General features: G+C 43.0%; 1 protein-coding gene across 1 annotated transcript in view; it reads right to left on the reverse strand.

Moving 5' to 3' along the window:
* The window catches only part of CPLX1 (complexin 1), a 106916-nt gene extending 88025 nt beyond the window's left edge, over positions 1-18891 (reverse strand). Inside the window, exons 1-2 of the mRNA XM_021533876.4 lie at positions 18649-18891; positions 17811-17913 (exon numbers count right to left, since the gene is read on the reverse strand). Of these exons, the coding sequence (XP_021389551.1) occupies positions 17811-17841 (31 nt within the window). The 5' untranslated portion in view covers positions 17842-17913; positions 18649-18891. The remainder of the gene's footprint in view (positions 1-17810; positions 17914-18648) is intronic.
* Positions 18892-19853: the final 962 nt, after the last annotated feature.

Genomic DNA, 19853 nt, shown 5'->3' on the forward strand with positions numbered 1-19853 from the left:
ATACTTACCACCATGCAAACTGCCTCTCGCATTCTGAATTAAGGGTCAGATGCTTCCTGCTCTGATATGAACACAGCACTCCTTTGAGAGGACCCCCATTCTCATAGAAGGCTTTAGTTTGTTCCAAAAGAGACTAATATCCATCAAACCACAAAGCAGATTGAGGAGTTCATGGAGAGAGGCAATAGCACACTGCTAATAAGCAATAACTTGTTCTTTGCACTTACCCAACACTTTAGAAGAATACTTAATCCAATACTTTAGAAGACATAACACCGATAACAACTTGGTTATTGGTGTTATGTTTTCTTTCAATCACAAAACACATAGACGCTTTTCCAGCATTCCTATCTAAAACCTAGAAGATGAGGGACATGTCTCAGTTCAAGGATACCAACAGCTCTGAGGCATATAATATGACCTGTCAGACACCATATTCTGCTGCCAGGATATGTCCTCACACTACTCTAAACCTTCCTTGGCTCCACAGTACCTCTCCTAATTCCACTGCCCTACCAAACTTTCACAGGAGCAAGCACAGAAATAAAAAAGAGCACACCATCACAATGAACCAATAAAGTTGACTGCTGTTTAGATTTGAAAGCAACTACAGACCTTCTTCTTTTTGCAAACATTCCACACCAAGGTAAATTGAGTCTGTAGCTGTGACCTTCTGCCAGGAGGACAATCCTGATAGGAGATGGTTCTCAGCTATTGTGGATATCCAGCAGCTATGGTCAAAAAACACTGCTGATGTTCTCTCCTATCATCTTAAGGGAAGCCATTGCCTCTCACAGGTTCCATAAAAGGTCAGTAAATATTGTTTCTTTGAGGGAACTTCAAGATTTCCCAGTTAACAGTAGCCATCAGTATGTTTGTAGAAGCTACCACAAAAAGGCTTTTGGAAAACATTTATTTTGTTCTGTCAAGTATGGAAGCTGATGCACAATTGATTTGCTGTCAGGTTGGAAGAATGTGCTGCTGGTAGAATATTCTGCAAGGTCTAGCCTTCATTTTAATTAATAGTTTGAATGACAACACGGACATTTATCCCATTGTAAAGTGCAAACAAGGTGATGTAAGAAAGCAACAGATGCAAGGCTTGTTAGGAGACAGAATACTTTCCATTACCAGGAAAAAAACAGAGCAGCTTTCAAGCACAATGGCCTTTCCACAGTTCATTATCTGGATGGAGGCAAGCAAAAAGGGGCTGCCACACAGAGCAAAATTAGCATTTTAAGTCTCCTCAAATAATGGAATGAAACAGACAAAGTGCAAAACCAACAGTGTCTACCAAAAGGGGAATATTCAAGTGCACAAGTATATGAACACTTCCTGCAATGACCTCACTGGCAGTTTTGCTGAAAAGGTGAGGACAGATGTCTAAATTACTGTCACAGCTAAGGCATGGAATACATGAGATTACATTCTGCCCTGCCCTTACAATTATTACAAGATAATGAGAGGAAGATCAGTGCAGTATGCCAGGAAATAGCTATACCGGAGTTTAAAGAGAAAAGCTACTAAATACAGATCTTCCTCATCCTGACATAGTGTGGGTATATCAGGTAGAAAATCCTCGCACTCTTCTGAGAAATGTTTCAATGACCTTATAACCTTCACCCTGTTCTTTTTATTAGTGGCCAGAATATATGCCAATGCTGTATTTTATCCTTCTCTAGCAAAAAAATACCACCTTTTAATCACTTCATTATCACTTTTTTGGGCCAAATAGGAACACGTGCTTACTTACAGGAAGAAACTGTAAATGTTCCTCAGAGATCTGCTTGGGGAAGACACAGTTTTTACATTTTACATAATGTAAATACTAGTCTCTAGTGAAAATGATACATGTTACTTTCTGATATCAAACTGGTCTATCCATTTGAGTTCTGTAATGAGCTTGGTCAAGATCTTCAGCTGGAATATTACAGAGACAAGTTAATCAAAATGAAGTTGAGATAACAAATAGCTTTTCATGACAAATACATCCTTTCACCAAAATGAGCTCAAGTCTCTGCATCCTTTGATATTGTGTGTCTATCTGGTATGAATACAGCCACGTATCTGTGCTTATGCTTAGCAGCATAGATCACACTGCTGTAGAACCATTTTTTTCAGACAGACCATGGCAGCTGAGCCCAGCCTACTTCAGTGCCACGACACTGAGCTGGAACACTAAAGGCCTTGACCCAAAAAGCAGTGATAGCACCACTGCCAGTCCAGCTGATTTCCTCTCACAAATCTCAGAAGAAACTGATGTTGGGTTGATGCACACATTCTGCCCTCTGGTATAAACCAAATCTCATAACCTAGAGGCCTGTTGACAATACACTGGCAGCCTTGAAAACATGTATAACAATTGACTGCCATCCAAGACCAAAGGTCAACAACATGTCGGGAATGAGAGCTAAAGAAATAGCTCTGCTTCTGACAGTGGGCTGAGACGATGGTGGGCAGACAGAAGAAAGATTTTGGATCACACCTTCTATTCCTCAATTTCCTTCAGAGGCCCAGAATATTCTGGAAAAAAGACAGGACTTCCCATATCACCTGTGAAAAGTTATCCTATGGGCCAGAAAATAAGAGAAAAATCCGTAGATAATCTGTCTCATTTACCATACTGGCACAGACTCGTGACCAGAGTCAGCTAAAGTCAGCCAGGTTTCTCAGTAGCTGATTACATGCATTTTGCTCTCTATCCTTAAGCAGCAAGGCTGCAAGGTCAGGCAAGCTTCTCCAAAGAGCTGACAAACTGTGACAGTACTCTTCTTTCATCTCACTATCCCAGGTGCTCTGCTTGTTTTGTTTTTGAGGACACGGAACTGTATTTAAATGAGAAGCAAAAACTCCCAACAAATCCTGTTCTGCCCAACACAACTAATTTCTTCTTTTTTAGAGGGCAATTACTGCCAGTTTTAATAAATGTCTTAATGAAGCCCGATTCATGAGCTGACTCCCTTATAGGGGCTTTGTAGTTAAAGAGACTGGGAATAGGAACCTTGTTAAAATAAAGCTCTACTGAGCATTTTGTATTTCAAGACAGTTACCTCTTATGACTTTCTCAATTTCGTTCTCTAATTAAAAGGTTAGCAAACATGAACAGGGAGTATTTTACAGAACATAGGGAACCTTGGGTCTCTCCACTCGAGCCCTGAACTGAATTTAACTACTCAGAGACTGTCAGTGATATAACCACGGCACATTAACCCTTATACATATGCTCCACTGCCAGTTGCAACAGCCCTTTCAGCAGCACCATGTGAATATTAGCCCTGTAATCCAGATGGTAAGGGATGCAAATTCATGGCTATCATTTCTCTGTCTTTGTCCCCACTGCTGGGCTCAGCAAACACCTGGCTCTAAATAGCAGCAAGGATCAGAATCTGGACACATGCTTGCAGGAAAAATGTTGGAGCAGTCCAAAAAAGGGTTTATTGGTGGGTAAGTGGAGAGCTGAGCCCTCAAACAAGAATTATTGTTTCACATCCCTCCTTCCATCATTGTGATGGTCCTGACAGATCACTGGTAAGAATAACCCCCAGAATTTCTATATAAACACAGACAGAAGCTCTAGCTGTAACAAATAGCATTAGCAAAATGTCAGCAGATTCATGCTGTTACCACCCACCAGCTGCACCATTAAAGGGTGTCTGCTCCTAAGGAGTGCATGGGAGAGGGATGCCCAACATTGCCATGGAGGTAGACAAGGGTGATTTACAGCTCTGTGCAGGGCAATGTCATGGACGTGAATCACCCAGTGCCTTCAGAGAGAAGCTAGATTGGAGCTTGTGCGGTGAGGAAAACAGGAAAGAAAGAATTATCAGGTCTAAGGCCTGCCCATCTTTCTTATATGGAATATGTAAAGCATTCTTGATCCTTGATTCTTTACTCATCTTTGGCATGACTAAAGAAACAAATCCCTTCTGTGCCTTCTCAGGACACTACAGCAGTCCTGAAGTAGCTGAGACAAGTGATGCCAATTAGATTCTCCTGTTAGGCACCACATTTTAGATGAGGATAGTCTGATCCTGGTGGATATATCTCAAGAGACAGTTCCTAAGCTCTTCTGTTAAGTGGTTGTAGTGCTATCTTAGCACAAAAATAAATCAAAGAGATAACATTCTGACATGAAGGCTCTTGGCATGAGGGAAAAAAGGCAACTGAAAGACAAGCCAAGGTCCATGTCTGTGCCTGTCAGCTATTGAAAGAAAATTAGCTATTATAGTCACTAAAAGCATAGGTAAGAAGAGGCACAGAAAAGAATATGAAATCATGTGTGTGTCTCAGATACTTTTAAATTTTGACTGGCACTCAGGCCATTTGAAATTAAGTGTGGCCTTCCCCATGGTGTCAGCGATCTTTAAGCCCAGGCCTTCTAGAACCTTCAGGGTCTTCAAATTACATGACTGTCTATTATATTCTATCTCTGATTAATCCTTCTCAACAGGCAAAAAATTCCCTACAAAGATGAATAGCACTTCACTCTTATATAACATCTGAAGATGGAGCAATGTGATCTTTCTCTTTTGCTCTAAGTGAGCTGTACTTGGAGCAGTTCTGGCCCTTGTCATAACCAATTAACTGAGTCATCAGCCTTGTACACTGTCTCCCAGAATATCTGCATGCTGCTTCCTTACCAGACCGTTCCTTCCTGATAGGGAAGTTCAGTACAAATGAAATCCTCAGCAAGGAGGCTTTCCAAAAGTTCTTGTCCATCAAGTTCTTCTCTGATTACTGAGAAAGTTGTTATGGTCCAAGATATGAAAGGCAGATTTTGCTGTAGATGGACACTTCTTTCCTGTTTTGCTGAAGCCAAATGGGGATCCAGGCAGGTAAGGAGAGCAGCCACCTCACACTGCAGAGAACAGACTTTCCAGCTATGAGATAGCTTTCAAAAACTGAAGTGGCAATTGAGCAGCAAGACACTGCAGCTTATATTGTGTAATAGCATTTTCAGATGCCTTGACATGAAGAAATATATTTACAGAATCAGCTTTCCCCACTGCCAGAGACAGAAGTCAGAGCAGAATTCCCATTGCTTTTTTTCACCTGGTCAAGTCATCATGCTTGCATGTGCCATAACACAGGAACAAGCCATGCTCAGCATCCAGCCCAAAGAGACAGAGGTGCTCTCCTCCTGGCTCTTGGGGTCCCTGCATGAATCTGATGCTGGGTTCCAACCACAGCTTAATCCCTGCTGCAGATATCTCCTCAGACATATTTGCCTAGAAATGTAATAAATTCTATGTGTCTTCAGGCTCTTCTTGAATTCTTTCACTCTCTAAATTTCATGGGGAGAAGAGTTTTACTTTCCAGGTTGTCCTGCACAGAACAGATTTGCTTTTGGTTTGTTCCTGGGCAGTGAGGGGAGAGATGAGGAAATTTACATAACACTAAGACAATGCCATTTTTCATTAACTATAGTGTTTTTTAGCATGGACCACATGCTACCTAGCTGGCATTAACTAAAAGGGTAATTTTATTACCAAAGACTGTAGGATGAGAGCTCCTCCTACCTGCATGATTTATTTACTCTCCTAATGCCTCTAATGATTTTTCAGAGAATTTGCACTACATAAAAGTTATAAATAATGCACAAGTGTCAATGTGTTTCATGTATTCCCCTCAAACAAAGTATGAACCATGCTGACCTTGGATTTGCTGACTTTGGACTTCTTTTGGATTTAAAGCTTATTTCAAATCTTTCATAATTTAGACTATGATTTTTTTTTATTGCCATTAAATGCACACCTTTTCATTGAATCTCTTTCTGCATTCCATACAGCCAGCCAAGGCTACTGTAAAGTATCTGTCACCCAAAAGCTACTAAGCCAAATGTTTGCCACTTAATCCTAATCATAATTCACAGCTAACCAGTAAGGCAAAAAAATAAATTACTTTATCAGCTCCACTCTCTTTATATCTGCTTTATTCCCAACTGTAACATAACCAGCTATAATTGAGTTGCTGTTTAATCAACTAAGTGGGCCACCCTGTGAGGAAAAATGGAAGAAAAAAAAAAAAAAAGTGGGGGGGGGGGGGGGGAAAGAAGAGAGAATCTAGGTCACTCTGTTCTGAAGACAGCAAAATAGATAATTGCTTCACTCCACAGCACCCATGCTGTACTTGAGGTATGTTTGAGATCTTATGTAACTAATATTATCCCTAGATTAGCCAGACCATCCCTAACAATGTGCCATAAATACCTCTTCCATGCACATGAAGGTGATGGACCTGGAAAACAAGGAATATCTCAAGCCATGAGATTTTGAGGGGAATTTTGTGAGTTTTTAAGAGAAAGAAAACCCCTTTGATTATTTTATTCTCATTTGCAAGAAATTAATAAAAATACTGGTCTTCAGCTGCTGTAGATTGACAGATCTCTGTCAAGGAAGACAGATGAAATTTCTAAATTACATTATGCTGTGTCAAAGAAGTGCCTGTGAGTGCCTAGGATGTTGTTGTGCAGAATTGAGTGCTGAGTTTCCCTGGTCACTCAGAGATCATCCCTGTTGGGCTACATTAGTTCTACTCTCTTTTAGTTAGGACTGATTTTTTGAGCACATAAAAATGACCCAGTATAGAAGGATCTTGTACAGCACAAAGTAAAATGTACACTTAAGTGATCCCTAAATAAAAAATAGACAAATAACTACGTAAAAACCAATAATAAGACAGGATGCCTATAACAGAGAGAAAAAATGAACAGGTGTTATTAACTCAGGGCAGCCAGTTCACAATAGTCATCTGGAGTAAAAACAGGATTGAAACTGACACACTCTACATTTAAACCAGGGAGAAGATTCACTATGTGAAGGAAAGTCAAAACTTTGCACTTTGACGTCACTTTCCTGTGTGGAAACAGAACATTCCTGTTTGTGGTAGTGGCTGAGAGGATTCATTTTAACTCCCTATTTTAAGCAACTGTTATTGCATCTGCCAGCATAGCAGGAGCACATGCAAGTGTTTTGGAGGAGAGGTGCTGAGTACCAGGCAGAAGGAGTACCACCTGAAAATTCTACCAGATGACATTCAAAACACAAAACCAGAACTCCCAGTCAAGCACCTCAGCCATGAGGCAAGTCAAGGAGACTTGGCTGAAAAGTTATCAGCCATGGGGAAGGAGTCTCACAAGGCTACAAGAGACATTTAAGCCCAAGAGATTCAGTCCTGCATATAAAACATGAGTCTTTCTCTGAGTGCTGGGCACCCTCTGAAATCACTGCCTAGATAAGAGTAACTTATGCTCTAAGTCATGCTGTAATGTGAGCCTGAATCTAGAATACTGAGATGGCAGAGAGCAGTGCACACACTACAGAGGGTATCTGAGTCTAACGATCAGGAAAATAGTAAACATTGGTACTGAGGAAGATGGAACATCTTATTTTCAGACAACTGTTCAAAACCAGGGAAAGATCATAAAGAAAAAAACCAGGGAAAGATCATAAAGAAACACCTAGTCCTTAAATTATTTTTATCTCAACTGAAGTATAAAACAAAAAAAGTACCACATGCATTGAAAACAGCTGTTTCCCTGTAAATGGCAAGTAGAAGTCACCACGGAGCAAATTTTAAGCTATTCTTATTATACAAAACTCAAAATTCTCACCTGGGCTGAAACACCACAGCTGGAAAGATATCCAGTATAGCCATCTGTTCTAGAAATTCATTTGTAAATCCACCAAGTCCTTTGAAATAAAATTATTTTCAAAAAGCTGATTTCAAACCATCCATGAGCATGGACGTAATATAGATGACAAACCTTTCTGTCATACAAATACAAAGGGGCTAAAATATTTTCAGAAAAAGGAAAATTTACCACAGCTCTGTAACTTACATAGAGGAGCACAATGCTGGTTCCCACTAAGCTAGGTTTGCATTCTAGCATCATTAGATGTTATTACATATTGGTATAAAAATCAAATTTAGTGTAAAAACAAAACCACTTTATAGGGAAATTCTGTTATTATGGACAAAGTTACAAATAAGACTCAAAGACAGGAACTCTCTATTGAGGTACTCGGGACCAATAATTATTTCCTGCCTCACTGGCCCTACCTCTCTGAGCATGCACAATTATTTCAAATGCACCCAAGACTCAGTTTCCATTTATTCCTGCTTGCTGCAGCAGCAGGACTCCCCAGAGACAGCACCTCTCTTCTCTTCCACAAGTCAAGTGACAATAATTACTGACTCGAGGATGCTCATGGCCAATTTATTCACATTATCCTTTTACCAATATTGTCTCTCACATTAAGTAGTTCTTCCTTCACTGCAGTGTTCACCTCTCTCATGTATTTAGAGAGAGCAGTGGTGTCCCTGCTTAACCTTTTTCCTCAGCATTTTAATCTATCTCAGTGTAATTATAAATTTCCTTTCATGCACCTTTTAATCTTGTCATTTTGCAGCCTGGGTGACATGGAACAGAAACTTCTGATATTTAAAGGAAAATACAGAGGAGAAAGTTGCAATTGTCAAGTTTTTTAAGTATACAGAATTCAAACAAACAAAAACACAAATCAAAATTTTAAACTACTCATCTGTTTCTCATGAAATCAAGATTTTTTCTAAATATCCTTCCAATCATTTTTATTCCCAGTTAGAACTGTGTAGAGAAGGATCAATATATATAGGCAAAATCTCTAAGTGCTTCCTCCTTCTCTTCAGTTTTTTTTACTTACTTGTATTCTGTTTGGTTTTTGTTTTTTTAATTTAGAAAAAAAATAAATCTGAAGGAAACTGCGAAGAGAAATATAATTCACAAAGAACAAAACATTTCACTCAGACTCAAGGAAGAGCAGTATGCATAAACTTCAACATAAAGTAAATAACTGCCAAAGTTAAAAAAATACATTGGTTTGGACATGATATCTTAGTCTCATGTAGTCTTTCAAGTCTGCAGTATGTCTTCTTTTCTTGATTGCTGAGAAAATAAAACAAATTTAGGTATTTAAAAGCTTTTTATTAAAAATATAAACCAACACAGCCTTAGTAAAACCTTTCCAAAGTCCTCTTGCAAATTAAGATTCTGATTAATATATGCATTTTCAAAGAATTCAAGAGACAGACACACTTAGGACAAGCACTGGAACAGAGACCAGGCAGTCCCACACAGTTCCTGCCCCCTCAGGTGTTGCACAGAAAGTTTCACTTTTTACTCCATAACACCATGGCAGTGAAGTAGAAACAGCAAGAAATTTTCATTGCTAATATCAAGTCAAGGACAAATTTTCAAGTCCATTAAGACCAGAAGTTCAGCTCTGTCTAGCACTAAGAAGCAGAAGGAGTGATAGAAGAATTATTCGTCAACATAGGCATTGACACACATTTCTTTCCCATCCTTCTTCCTATAATTGTTCTTTGCTCTAATTCTCCCAGGAGACTGAAGTTATCAAAACAGTTCCATCATTCCCCACTTGGATTGGATTTTTTTTTTGTTTATTTCTTCCCTTATTTTCCATGGAAGGTAATTCACAGCCATTGGAATCCCAAATTTATGTTGATATTGCTGTATGTTTGACATTCTTTCAAGGTCAGTGTCACTGCAAATAAGCCACGAGACTCAAATCATGATGCAAAAATGTAAGCAGCGACTAAGCAGATTCATTCTTGTAGGCAATGACAAATTCAAATAGCAAAAATATGCACAAAGCTAGCAGATTAAATTTGTTGTTTGTATTAATGCCCTTCTGCAGTGACAGCATCCACCCAACTAAAAAACCTGCTCATTTAAACATACAGGAGAGGGGGAAACAAAAAAATAATCCTCAAATTGCACAGGGTGGTTGACAATTTGTCTGCAGCAGAGAGACACAATTTGTTTGAAGTATTTTTTCCTAATATGCACTGTGATTTGTAGCAATGGTAGATCACTAGTAGCCTTTGCCATGTCTGCAATTGCAGCTGTTACCTTTAGCAAACCACATGAGCATCTGTTCAACGATCAGCTGAAGCTTTCAGCCTTCTCAGCAATGTTCTGCATCCTGAGACACATACTCCAGACCCAAAAACTAACCTGAGAGAAACACAACTGACTACTCCAAGCCCTCACAATCAGACTGCACATGAGAAAGTATGACGGCAACCAGCAAAGTGCTCAAAGCAGCAAGTTAGCAGATGTTTAAGGTGCTGTGTTACCTTGATCAAGCACTTGATTTCAGCACATGGAATGAATATACAAAGGCAATGCAGAGGTGCAGCCTCACCTCAAAGAAGAGCATCCAAAGCTAAGGCAGAGTACTTTCTGCCCCACCACTGAAAGAGGAGCAGAGACAGAGGATTTGGAAGAGCCTTCAGCATGCTGCTGAGGGTCTTTAAAGTTGTTGGAAGTGGGCATATCAATTCTGCAGCTTTGAGGGACTAACATATCAGTTACCACTTCGTGAACTATATCTTCTCACAAATGGCCTGAAAAACAATGAATTGTCACCCTAGGTAACTAACACTAGAGCTTGTATTTGTGTCTGAGTCTCAGCATCAGTGTTCCCTCTTGTCTGAATCACATAAAGTTCAGAGAAGGGACATTGGCCATCAAACAAAAGAACATGCCTTTTTCATGTAGCCCTCTGACATAAGACAAGCCAACAGCAAAACACTGGAGATCTCTCCCTTTCTTTCTGCCAGCCTTCCCTGCTTATTGCTCTTCCAGTCTTCCTCAACAATTTGGCAGATTTCAAACACTGCTGGAGGACTTCTCATCTCCATTCAACTGCCAGATGGAATTTCCCGTGATACCATCTTGCTAGGGTGGATTTTTGTGCTGCTGGCTTTGGGGGTGCCCCGGGATGAAAGAGACATTCCCATTTCTGCTGGGGCAGGATGCCTGTCTTCCCTTAGTGGAGAGAGTTTGCAGAACTTTTGGAGCCCCTGCAGTGCTGACAAATACAGACCAGTCTTGACTTAAGTCAGCAAGACTTCTAAACCCAGGTAGCCTTCATAGATTTTATTTCACAGCTTTATGAATTCAATCTTCTAGTCAGAGAAGAAAGCCCTCCTATGTACATCAGCCTTTGTGTACATCAGTTTTTCCTAATGTCTGTGCTTTTGCCAGCACATGAGCTAGCGTGTAGGTCTCCATGGCTAACAGCTGAACTACAGCCTCAACTTCCCTCTCCTTAAGAGCCAACACGAAGACAAGCCAGCAGCTTACATTTCACCAGGAAGGTCTCAATAACTGTAATACATCATCCATTAGGCTCCTGCCCAGCTCCAAATCCGCTGCTGCAGATAGCATTTCCTATGCAACATAGGCTAAAATTTCAGCACTGACAAATCCTATTTGCGCCAAAACCATGCAGCTGGCAAGAAACCACCACTTTGCCTCTATCATGAAAGGGTTAAAAAAAATACAAGTCAGAAAGATGAAGGTGTACAGCAACAGATATTAAAATCAAAAGCATGTAGAACTTCCTTCAAAGTGGACAGAAGAACCAAGGAGAAGAATTCTTTTTTCTGCCATGAACCAATCCTAGACAGACTACTTAACATATGTGAAATTTTGTTCTTTCTCCCTCTCTGAGAGAGAAAACTTCCTGGTTATCCATGTCACTCCACTCCAAGCAGGCTTTTTTATTTTTTTTCCCCAAGATGGCCTGCAGCAGAAATCTTAGTTAAGCACTTTGTGGCCTACCTCTACAATCAGCTGAAGGTTGCACATTTCCTCCAAGGATACTTCAATAAGCACACTGCTCACAGTGCTTGCTTGTAAGTAAGACAAACATAAGTAAGATTCCAGCAGACACAAAGGAAGGATTTGTGTGATTCTAACAGCAACAGGCAAAACAGAGGCAAGCAAATATAAAAGGAAGCTTTCTCCAGAAAGGCACAGGAAAAACTGACCTGGTCAGCTTTTAATCTCCTGGTTTGGATCATGGATGCAATAAATCAGCTGACCACCACTGTAGTTGTTTCTCTGGCATCATCTCAACAGCAACCATTTGCTTCCTTGGAAGATATCTTGCAACTTAATCAAATTTCTCAAAGTAAATCTCTTTGCCACCAGTTTACATTAGGGGAAAAAATGGTTTTAATACCATTCCCTGTAAAAAATGTATGCAATAAATACACCAGCTACCCCAGGTTCCTGCCTCCCGTCACTGGATCCCAAGAAGAAGGGATCAACAACTCCTTCTCCACTTATTCTCTTCAAAAAGCTGTAGAGAGCAATGACCCCTCTGCCTCCTTTTCTCCAAAACAGAAAAAAACAGGTCCTTAGCCACCCCTCAGAAGACATTAATTCCAGCCCTTTCACCAGCTTTTTTGCCCTCCTCTGGATGCATTCAATGCCCTTAAAAATATTTTTAATTTGTGGGGCCCAGAATTATACACAAATCAGGTGGAAGTTATGTGAGAATGAAAGTGAATGGCCTCCCAACACCTATCACATGCTACAGTGGTCTTGAGATCTCATGCCTCCCGCCAGATTCTCCAGTCTTTGTGATTTGGATGCAGCTGACTGCAAAATGAAAGACCTCATGTTTTAAATGTTTCAAGGATTACAGACAAAATAGATGCCATAAGTCAATACCAGCACTATTTGTTAGCATTAGGACTTGCAGTTTTGCATTACAGTTTCTGTCCTGTTCCAGAACTCCACCCATTAACAAAAGCAGTGGAGCACAGCCTAGCTGATGAATGAGGTCCCAGTGCAGCACAGAGGCTCAGCAGAGAACTGGGAATGTGAGAAACAAGAGTGTGAGTTGGAGAAGACAGAAACCCCAGTGTTTGTTTGACAATGTGTTCCACCTTGAACAGATCTGTATTGCCTTTGACTGCACTCAACCTTGCTAACTTCTTCAGGAGAAATAAAGGACTAAATCCTCACTTCACAAGCCACTAAAGTCAGGCAAATGCAGCAGTAGAATATACAGAAGGTCACTGCTAAGATGTTAAACCCTAGTGTGGTTTTCATTCAGGCTTATCTGGCATTCACACACCCTCACATCTTCCCTAATGTTAGCTTAGCACAGGAGCTGCTCTTTCAGATCTTAAGTCACACAGTGACTTAAATCCCATTATTTTTATGAGGGCTTGGATCTGTCTGTCTTCAAGAACAAGGGGACTCCCTCTGGACTGTGTTTTGTGATATACCCAGCTGAAACAAAGTTCTGGTAAGGGACGTGAAGTAGGGAGTGCAGCCCTACCTGTTAGAGATGATAATCCAGTTGCATTTGTCTTGTGCCTGTTAATATTTTAAGAATCCTCCTGAACCAAAACAAGTGTCCACAGATTCTTGACAGAAGAAGCAGATGTGAAGCAGAAGTCCCCACTCTAAACTGCTGCCAATAAATCAGCAAATCATGCCTGTATTATCTATAATAGTGAATCCAGAAACTCAGATGTACCCTTCCTCCTAGTGCAGTTGCACTGCACTATGAATTCAAGGGGTGCTGGAAGTATGAGGAAATTTAGACAGTACTATTCATACACACATGTGAAAGGATTTGTATAATTTATCCACAGGCTGGCATTAAAAAAATACAATATTTAAGGCAGACATTCTAATCTTTTACCATCCACTTCTTGCCATTTGTCCCATTCGTGGCAATAGTAGTAGTACTTTAAATGGGCTCTATGCAGCATCATATTTAGAGCCACTTTGTGTTCTGTATACCAAAATTTCAGAATATTCTGGTCTGCAGAATGTTAGTCTCTGCAGTAGGAAATCTCTCTCTTCAAACACATCACAATCCAACATTCCTCAATTTCCATAGGTTTCCCCTTTTCTTTTTCATAAGAAAATATCTCAGGCCTTGGTCCTCAAATCACCCAGTAACAGAATGACACCCAGGAGAGCTTCATGAAGTTCACTGTCTTCTATTTTAAACCAGTTTCCCTACTTGTCCAAGCCAGCAGTGACAGAGAAGTGATGCAGTGTAGTACAACATGAGACTCAGGTGTTCATGCACAATTTACTTTCACACGAACTTAGCAAGAAATAAGCAATGCACAGTGAAAAGCATTACAGCTAAACTCCTTCAGGACCCATCCCAGATCCTCCAGTTCCTGCTCTCTCCTGGGAAATCATACACATTGGTCATGATAACATTAGCCCAGCTCTGACCTGACTTGGCAAAAAGCACTTCTAATGTAAAACATAGTCATTAAATGACTCTGATTGTCTTCATTTAAAGAACTGTCACAGGAGCAGCAAAGTGATAAATCACCCTGGCTACACACCTCTGACAATGTCTGTGAGGTAGCAGGGTCAGAGGTGCAAAACATCCCCTTGCTGTTACTTCTGTGGAAGAAGAAGCAGCAATTTTAAGCCTTTGCCCTCTTGATACTTTATTCTTGTTTTACACAGCTAATAAGCATCATTACTTCTCCACAACTTTTGTGACTGTCAGGCAATAAATAGTGTGACTTCCATATAGGGTGTTGAAAGGTCTGAGAAGCACCAAAAAAAAAAAAAAAAAGCTACAGAAGGAAATGAGCCAAATAACCTACTATTTTGTACTGTTTTTCCTGTACTACAGTCCCCACTGCTAATGAAAGGGTCAAGGATTTTGCCACGAAGAGGCCATGGATTTAAAAAGACACATTTCAAGCTCATCAACCTTCAGGCAGAAACTCTGCTGTCAACACAGCAGCAAAATCCCTGTGCTGGCACAGCAGAGGATGACCTTCCACTGCACAGAAAGACTTCTGCACACCCTCTTTAACAACGAGCCAGGGAAAAGACACATTCTACCTCAACAATACCTGTCAAACTGATTTCACAAACGCAAAATACCCTCATCAAACTTTCAAACAAAGCAACTTGTCACCACATAACTGCCTTTCCTTGGCTGCTAACTTGCTAACTTAGCTCACCTACCTTTCAAAACAACTCATTGCCTTCTTCCCCTATGGGCAAAACTCCAAGGAAAAGCAAATGTGATCATTCTGTGCCATTATAGGCAAGGCTAATGTCTTCAAAGTTTTCTTCAAAGGCAATGGCAAAACTCCCACAGAAGCATAAGGTTAGTTCTACTGTTAATTAGCAGAGAGTGAGACCTCAATAAGGTGGTAGGAGGTAGGAGAATGATATTTTTCTATCAGTACCTTATTTGACCACTCCCTATGACAAAACCTGGCTCCTAACTCCTCCACTGCTTCAGAGACCTGCATAGTCCTGTACAGCAGGGAAAGATCAAAAGCAACCACCTGCAAATAGTTTTCAAATCCAGGCTCTTAGTTATAATAAGATCTGGCCTAAGCTTAAATTTAGGGCTGTAGGCTGGGAAGAAAAAATATATTACGAAAATGACATACCCCTTATGCTCTGTCAAGGACATCCAACTGGCCCTCAGCCCTTGTGAATTTTCACCATCTGACATAGCTGAAGGGTTAAGCTACCTTAGCTGTAGGTATTTGGCAAGCAGAATCTATAGCAAGTCTGATTTTTTGTAAATTAGAGGAGACCTTAATGACAAAACTGCAGTATTTTTTTCTTTCTTCCAGGAATCCATAAGAGCTTATGAGAATAGTATAAGAACTTCTGCACAATTTAAAAAATCCTATCAAGCAGAATAATGAATTTAGATGTGTTCTGGGAAAAACCATATTAAACTAAAATCAAAGAGCCATGAAATCCACCCAAGGACCTCCCAAAAAGTGAGGATAATAAAAATAGTCACTAGCAGATCAGACCACGTGCCCTACCCAAAGCAAGCCTATTGACTAGAGGTTTGGTGGTCTGCTCAGTTTGACCATCCTTGTGGACACAATTCACAGATTAGTCTGAGTTGGAAGGGACCCAGAAGGATCACTGAGTCCAGCTCTTAAGTAAATCTCCCTTTGGATATCAGAACTGGCAGAAATAAAGGGTTCTGGACCCAAAACTAAGGAAGCAAACTATATCCTTTAGTCCTTGGTTTGCTGTGCCAGTCTGGCCAGCCTGGATGATTTGCATCAGCTTGGGCTTTAACTCCAGGGAGAAACCAGTGTCCAAAACCACTTTACTTTCCATATTAGATTTGCAATGGGAGATCTTGTTTTATCTTGTTGAAACTATTTGTAATTTAAAAATAGGACTCTGCTTAATGAATTAGCATTTCCTGGATTTTACCACTCTGCAGAGACTTCTCCTTTATTGAGTAAGTGGGTAAGTTCCAGACACATTAAGTCATCTGGCAGAAGAGCTGGTGCCCTGGACAGCATCTTGACTGACATCAGAAGCTCAGACTTCACAAAAAGATGCTTTTTGAATTTACCTTCTCAGAAAGTCCTATTACCATACAAATCCTGACCTTGGCATGCAACATCTTGTCAGAATGAAGGAGGTCTGCCCAGGGTGAATGTTGTTAAGCACGGGCAGACACTGCTTCCAACTCATGTTAAGTCACAAAGCTGCAGAAAAAAGCAGCCATGGTAGATGTTATTCCTTTGCTGCAGCCCTCCTCCCCCCACCTTTAGCTGCAGTCTGTGAGCATTTATGTCCCTTCACTGGATTTATGGATCTCCAGCTGTAGTTGCTGTATCTCCAGTTTGCAGGTACATTAGTTCAATTCTGTGCAAGCAACCTTGCACTACAGCAAACAGTGCAAAGTCTGCACATCTTAACACTAATTCTCCTTCAAAACAGGCACTGAAGAGTGAAATGAAGCACAGTGCTGCTGCCACACAAACCGCTACCTTCTCACGCAGATGTCCTCATACCTCACTGTTTCATGCAAAACAAATTCATCCCTTTCTTCTCCAGTTTTATCTCCCTATTCAAAATACCCCAACTAAAACTTTGGTTGCTTCCTCTGTTCTAAACTGTGAAAATTTTGCTCCTCTGGTGAAAAACACCCACCACTTTCAGAGATGAAAACATTATTTCCACACCATGGGATAGAGTCCTGCAGTAAATGTTGAAGTTGTATATGACATCAATATCACCACACATTAAACATTTACACAGCCCCATGATTCTACAGTTTCTTCAAAGCAAAAATAATGAAAAATGCACACAAGAAATAGAGTACAAAAGAGAATTATCAGCTTCCTCTGAGGCAAATATTTCAGTTCCCAACAGCATCCAGCATCACCTCAGGGATGCTCAGACCAAATGTCCAGGTCAAGCAGTCTAGAAAGTAACTGTGGCAGAAAAAAGGAACCTCATTCCCAAATATTTATTCAGTGTTTTCAATTTTGCCTACACGCATCCCTAACTTTTGTATTTCACACCGTTAGGTTAAAATAATTCCTCATACACGTAAACTAATATACAGAAACCCACAGAAGATTTGCCTTAAATCCAGGTAAAGTGTGTAGGAATAATTTATTATCATTTCCATCCTTATTGTGGCAGTGTCCTTACCAAAAACAACTATCAAAATATCAGAGACAGAAATTTCTGCACTGGGCATTTTTTGTTCAGGATTTGGCTGGTCTTTGGGCCAAAGATGAAAGAAGGTTTACACACATAGACAAAATGTCACTCTTTCTTTGGGCTTACTCTGCCTAAACCAGTCTTTGTCCTTTATAATATCTGCCTCAGTGTCATGGCATGAAGCAAATCAAGGCTTGCGCTGCACAGCAGGATGTGCATCCAGGTGGTGAGGTGCCAATTAGGCATGACCCAGGGCCCGCACACCCTGTGTGGGAGGTCTCTTCTCTGACATGGGGCTTTGGTCTCTGCTTGTTGCTGCCCTCTCCTGCTCAGATTCTCCAAATACTCCACTCCGGGATCATTAATCAGTGACAGGCATGCTCTTCCAAGTCCTCAATAAGCTATTCCAGGTGCAGTCCCTACTATAGTAGACCATCTCCTCTCTTTCTGAGTGGAAAGGGGAGGGGTAGGAGGGATTCAAGGCCCCTTGTTTGCCAATCACACTTACCTCCTAGAGCTTGTTTCATAACAAAATCCATGATTTGTCACTTGGGGTCCTGCCCACCTTCACACCTCACATGCACAGAGACTGGAAATCCTTGGAAGGCAGCCTGCAAAGAGGCACAATTAAAACAGGAATAGTGTCTCTATAATGCCTGATATTCCTCAGCTCTCTTCCCACAGTCTTCCTCCCTTTGTCTGAGTGCAAACAAGTTTCCAGCCCTCCATCCTTTCAGACCCTGCTTTGCACGGGCACCCCAAGGAGCAGAGCTGCATGTCAGCGGCTGGGAGGACTCAGGGGTACACGACGGCTCCCCCAGCCTGGGCAAGCGCCCGGGAGGAGTGCGGAGGAGCAATGCGGTCCCCCTTCATGGCTTTTTTCCTTGCAGACGGGCAGGAAGGAGTTAAACCTTTGAACTTTCCCGTTTTCCCCGCCTAGCTTCTCGCCCTCTCGGTTTGCTCCGAGGTGGCAGGTCCGCCCGGGACCGCCGAGGGGGCATTTGAAGGTGAAGCGCCCTGCAAGTGCCCGGGAGAACAAGCGGGGGATGCTGGGCGATCGGGATGCGGATGCAGTCCGGCTAGCGGGATGGAAAGTCCCCCTTCGGAAAGCCCCCAGCGCAACGCCGGCGAGGGCTGCACCTCCTCAGGGTGAGCCGGGACGGCTCAAGGTTGAGACCAGCCTCAGGTGCTGCACAGCTCCTTCATCCCACCCCCCGCCCGAGTTCAGCATCGGCTCACAGACACCTGGAGGGACAAGAGCTGTCCCCGTCCCCGTGCGCCCGCACCCCGCCTCTCCTCCCTGCCCTTCCCGGCTCGGCACGGCCCGCCCGCCCCGGCGCCGGTACCTCGCTCGGCGTGCTGAGACGGGCCGGGCCGGGCCGGGCAGGGGCTGCGGCAGGTGCCGGGGCTGCCTCTCCTCTCCCTCCTCTCCCCCGGGCTCCGCCGGCGCCCGTGTGCCCGAGGCTCGCCGGGGAAGTTGCGGGCGCGGAGTGGGGGAGAAGGAATGAGTCCACAGCTTCTCCCTACTTTTTTTCCCCCGCGCCCCTCTTTTTATCACAGCATTTCCGGACCATCCCACCGACACGGTCCCTCCTTCCTCCTCCCCTCGTTGCGGGCGTTGGACTCTCTCCCTCCCCCTGCCTCCGGCTCCCCCGCCCCTTCCCTGCGCCGCCCTCGCCCCTCGGTGCCGAGGATGCCGGCAGCGCTCCCCGACCCGCGGAGGGGTGCGAGTGTCTGCGAGTTGTCCCCCGCCCCATCCCTGCTGTCCCCGGCAGCCAGGTGTCCTTGTGCTGTGCCGTGGGGGGAAGGAGGGGCCGCTGTCAGCCCGCTGTAGCATTTTGCAATTGGTTTCCTTGCCTCTCCTCGGGAGTCAGTGTCTGTGTGTGCCAGGGGAAATCTCTGCAAACACGGCTTCCTGCAAAAAGGGGGAGGGTGTGGGAGAGCGTTCTGCATCCTCTGTTCTGAGTCCTTCCCCCAGATCCCCTCTCATTCCCTAGGTCCTGGAACGAGTTGGAGAGGCAAGGAAGAAGACAAGGGAGGGAGCAGACTTTCTCCTCCCTCTTGCTTCGCCTCGGATTAACTGCGGCCGGAGAAGAATCGCCGGCTGCTTGTCTCTGTGCTCTCGCTATCCAGGTTGGGGGGGCGAGGCCGGGGGGAGGGACGGGATGGGGGAAAAGAGGAAAGTCGTCTGTCTCCCTGCGACTGCCGCTGAAGGACGCCAGTGCAGCGACCCGTTGTCCAGCCCGGATTCGGGACGGCATCTGGAGGTGAGGAGGAAGGAGCTGTGCGAGCGCTATGTGGCAAAGCAGAGCAATATCCACTCCAGAGCACCGGCGCCCACCTTTAGGGATGCTGACAGCCGGCTTGGCGCTGGATGGGGAGGAGACGAGTTCTGCTGCTGATCCGCCCTCTTGTCGCCAGCAGGAGAGGTGGGACAGCAACCCCCAGAGTAATATATGGGTCTAAAAGGAAGGAGGGGGCTAGAGCGGGATGCTGCCGGCACACGGGGAGCTCGGGGATGGGGAGCAGCGGCGCCTCCCGGGGAGATTCT

This window comes from Lonchura striata, chromosome Z, assembly GCF_050655825.1.
Source record: "Lonchura striata isolate lonStrDom1 chromosome Z, ASM5065582v1, whole genome shotgun sequence".
In the NCBI taxonomy this organism is placed as follows: domain Eukaryota; kingdom Metazoa; phylum Chordata; class Aves; order Passeriformes; family Estrildidae; genus Lonchura; species Lonchura striata.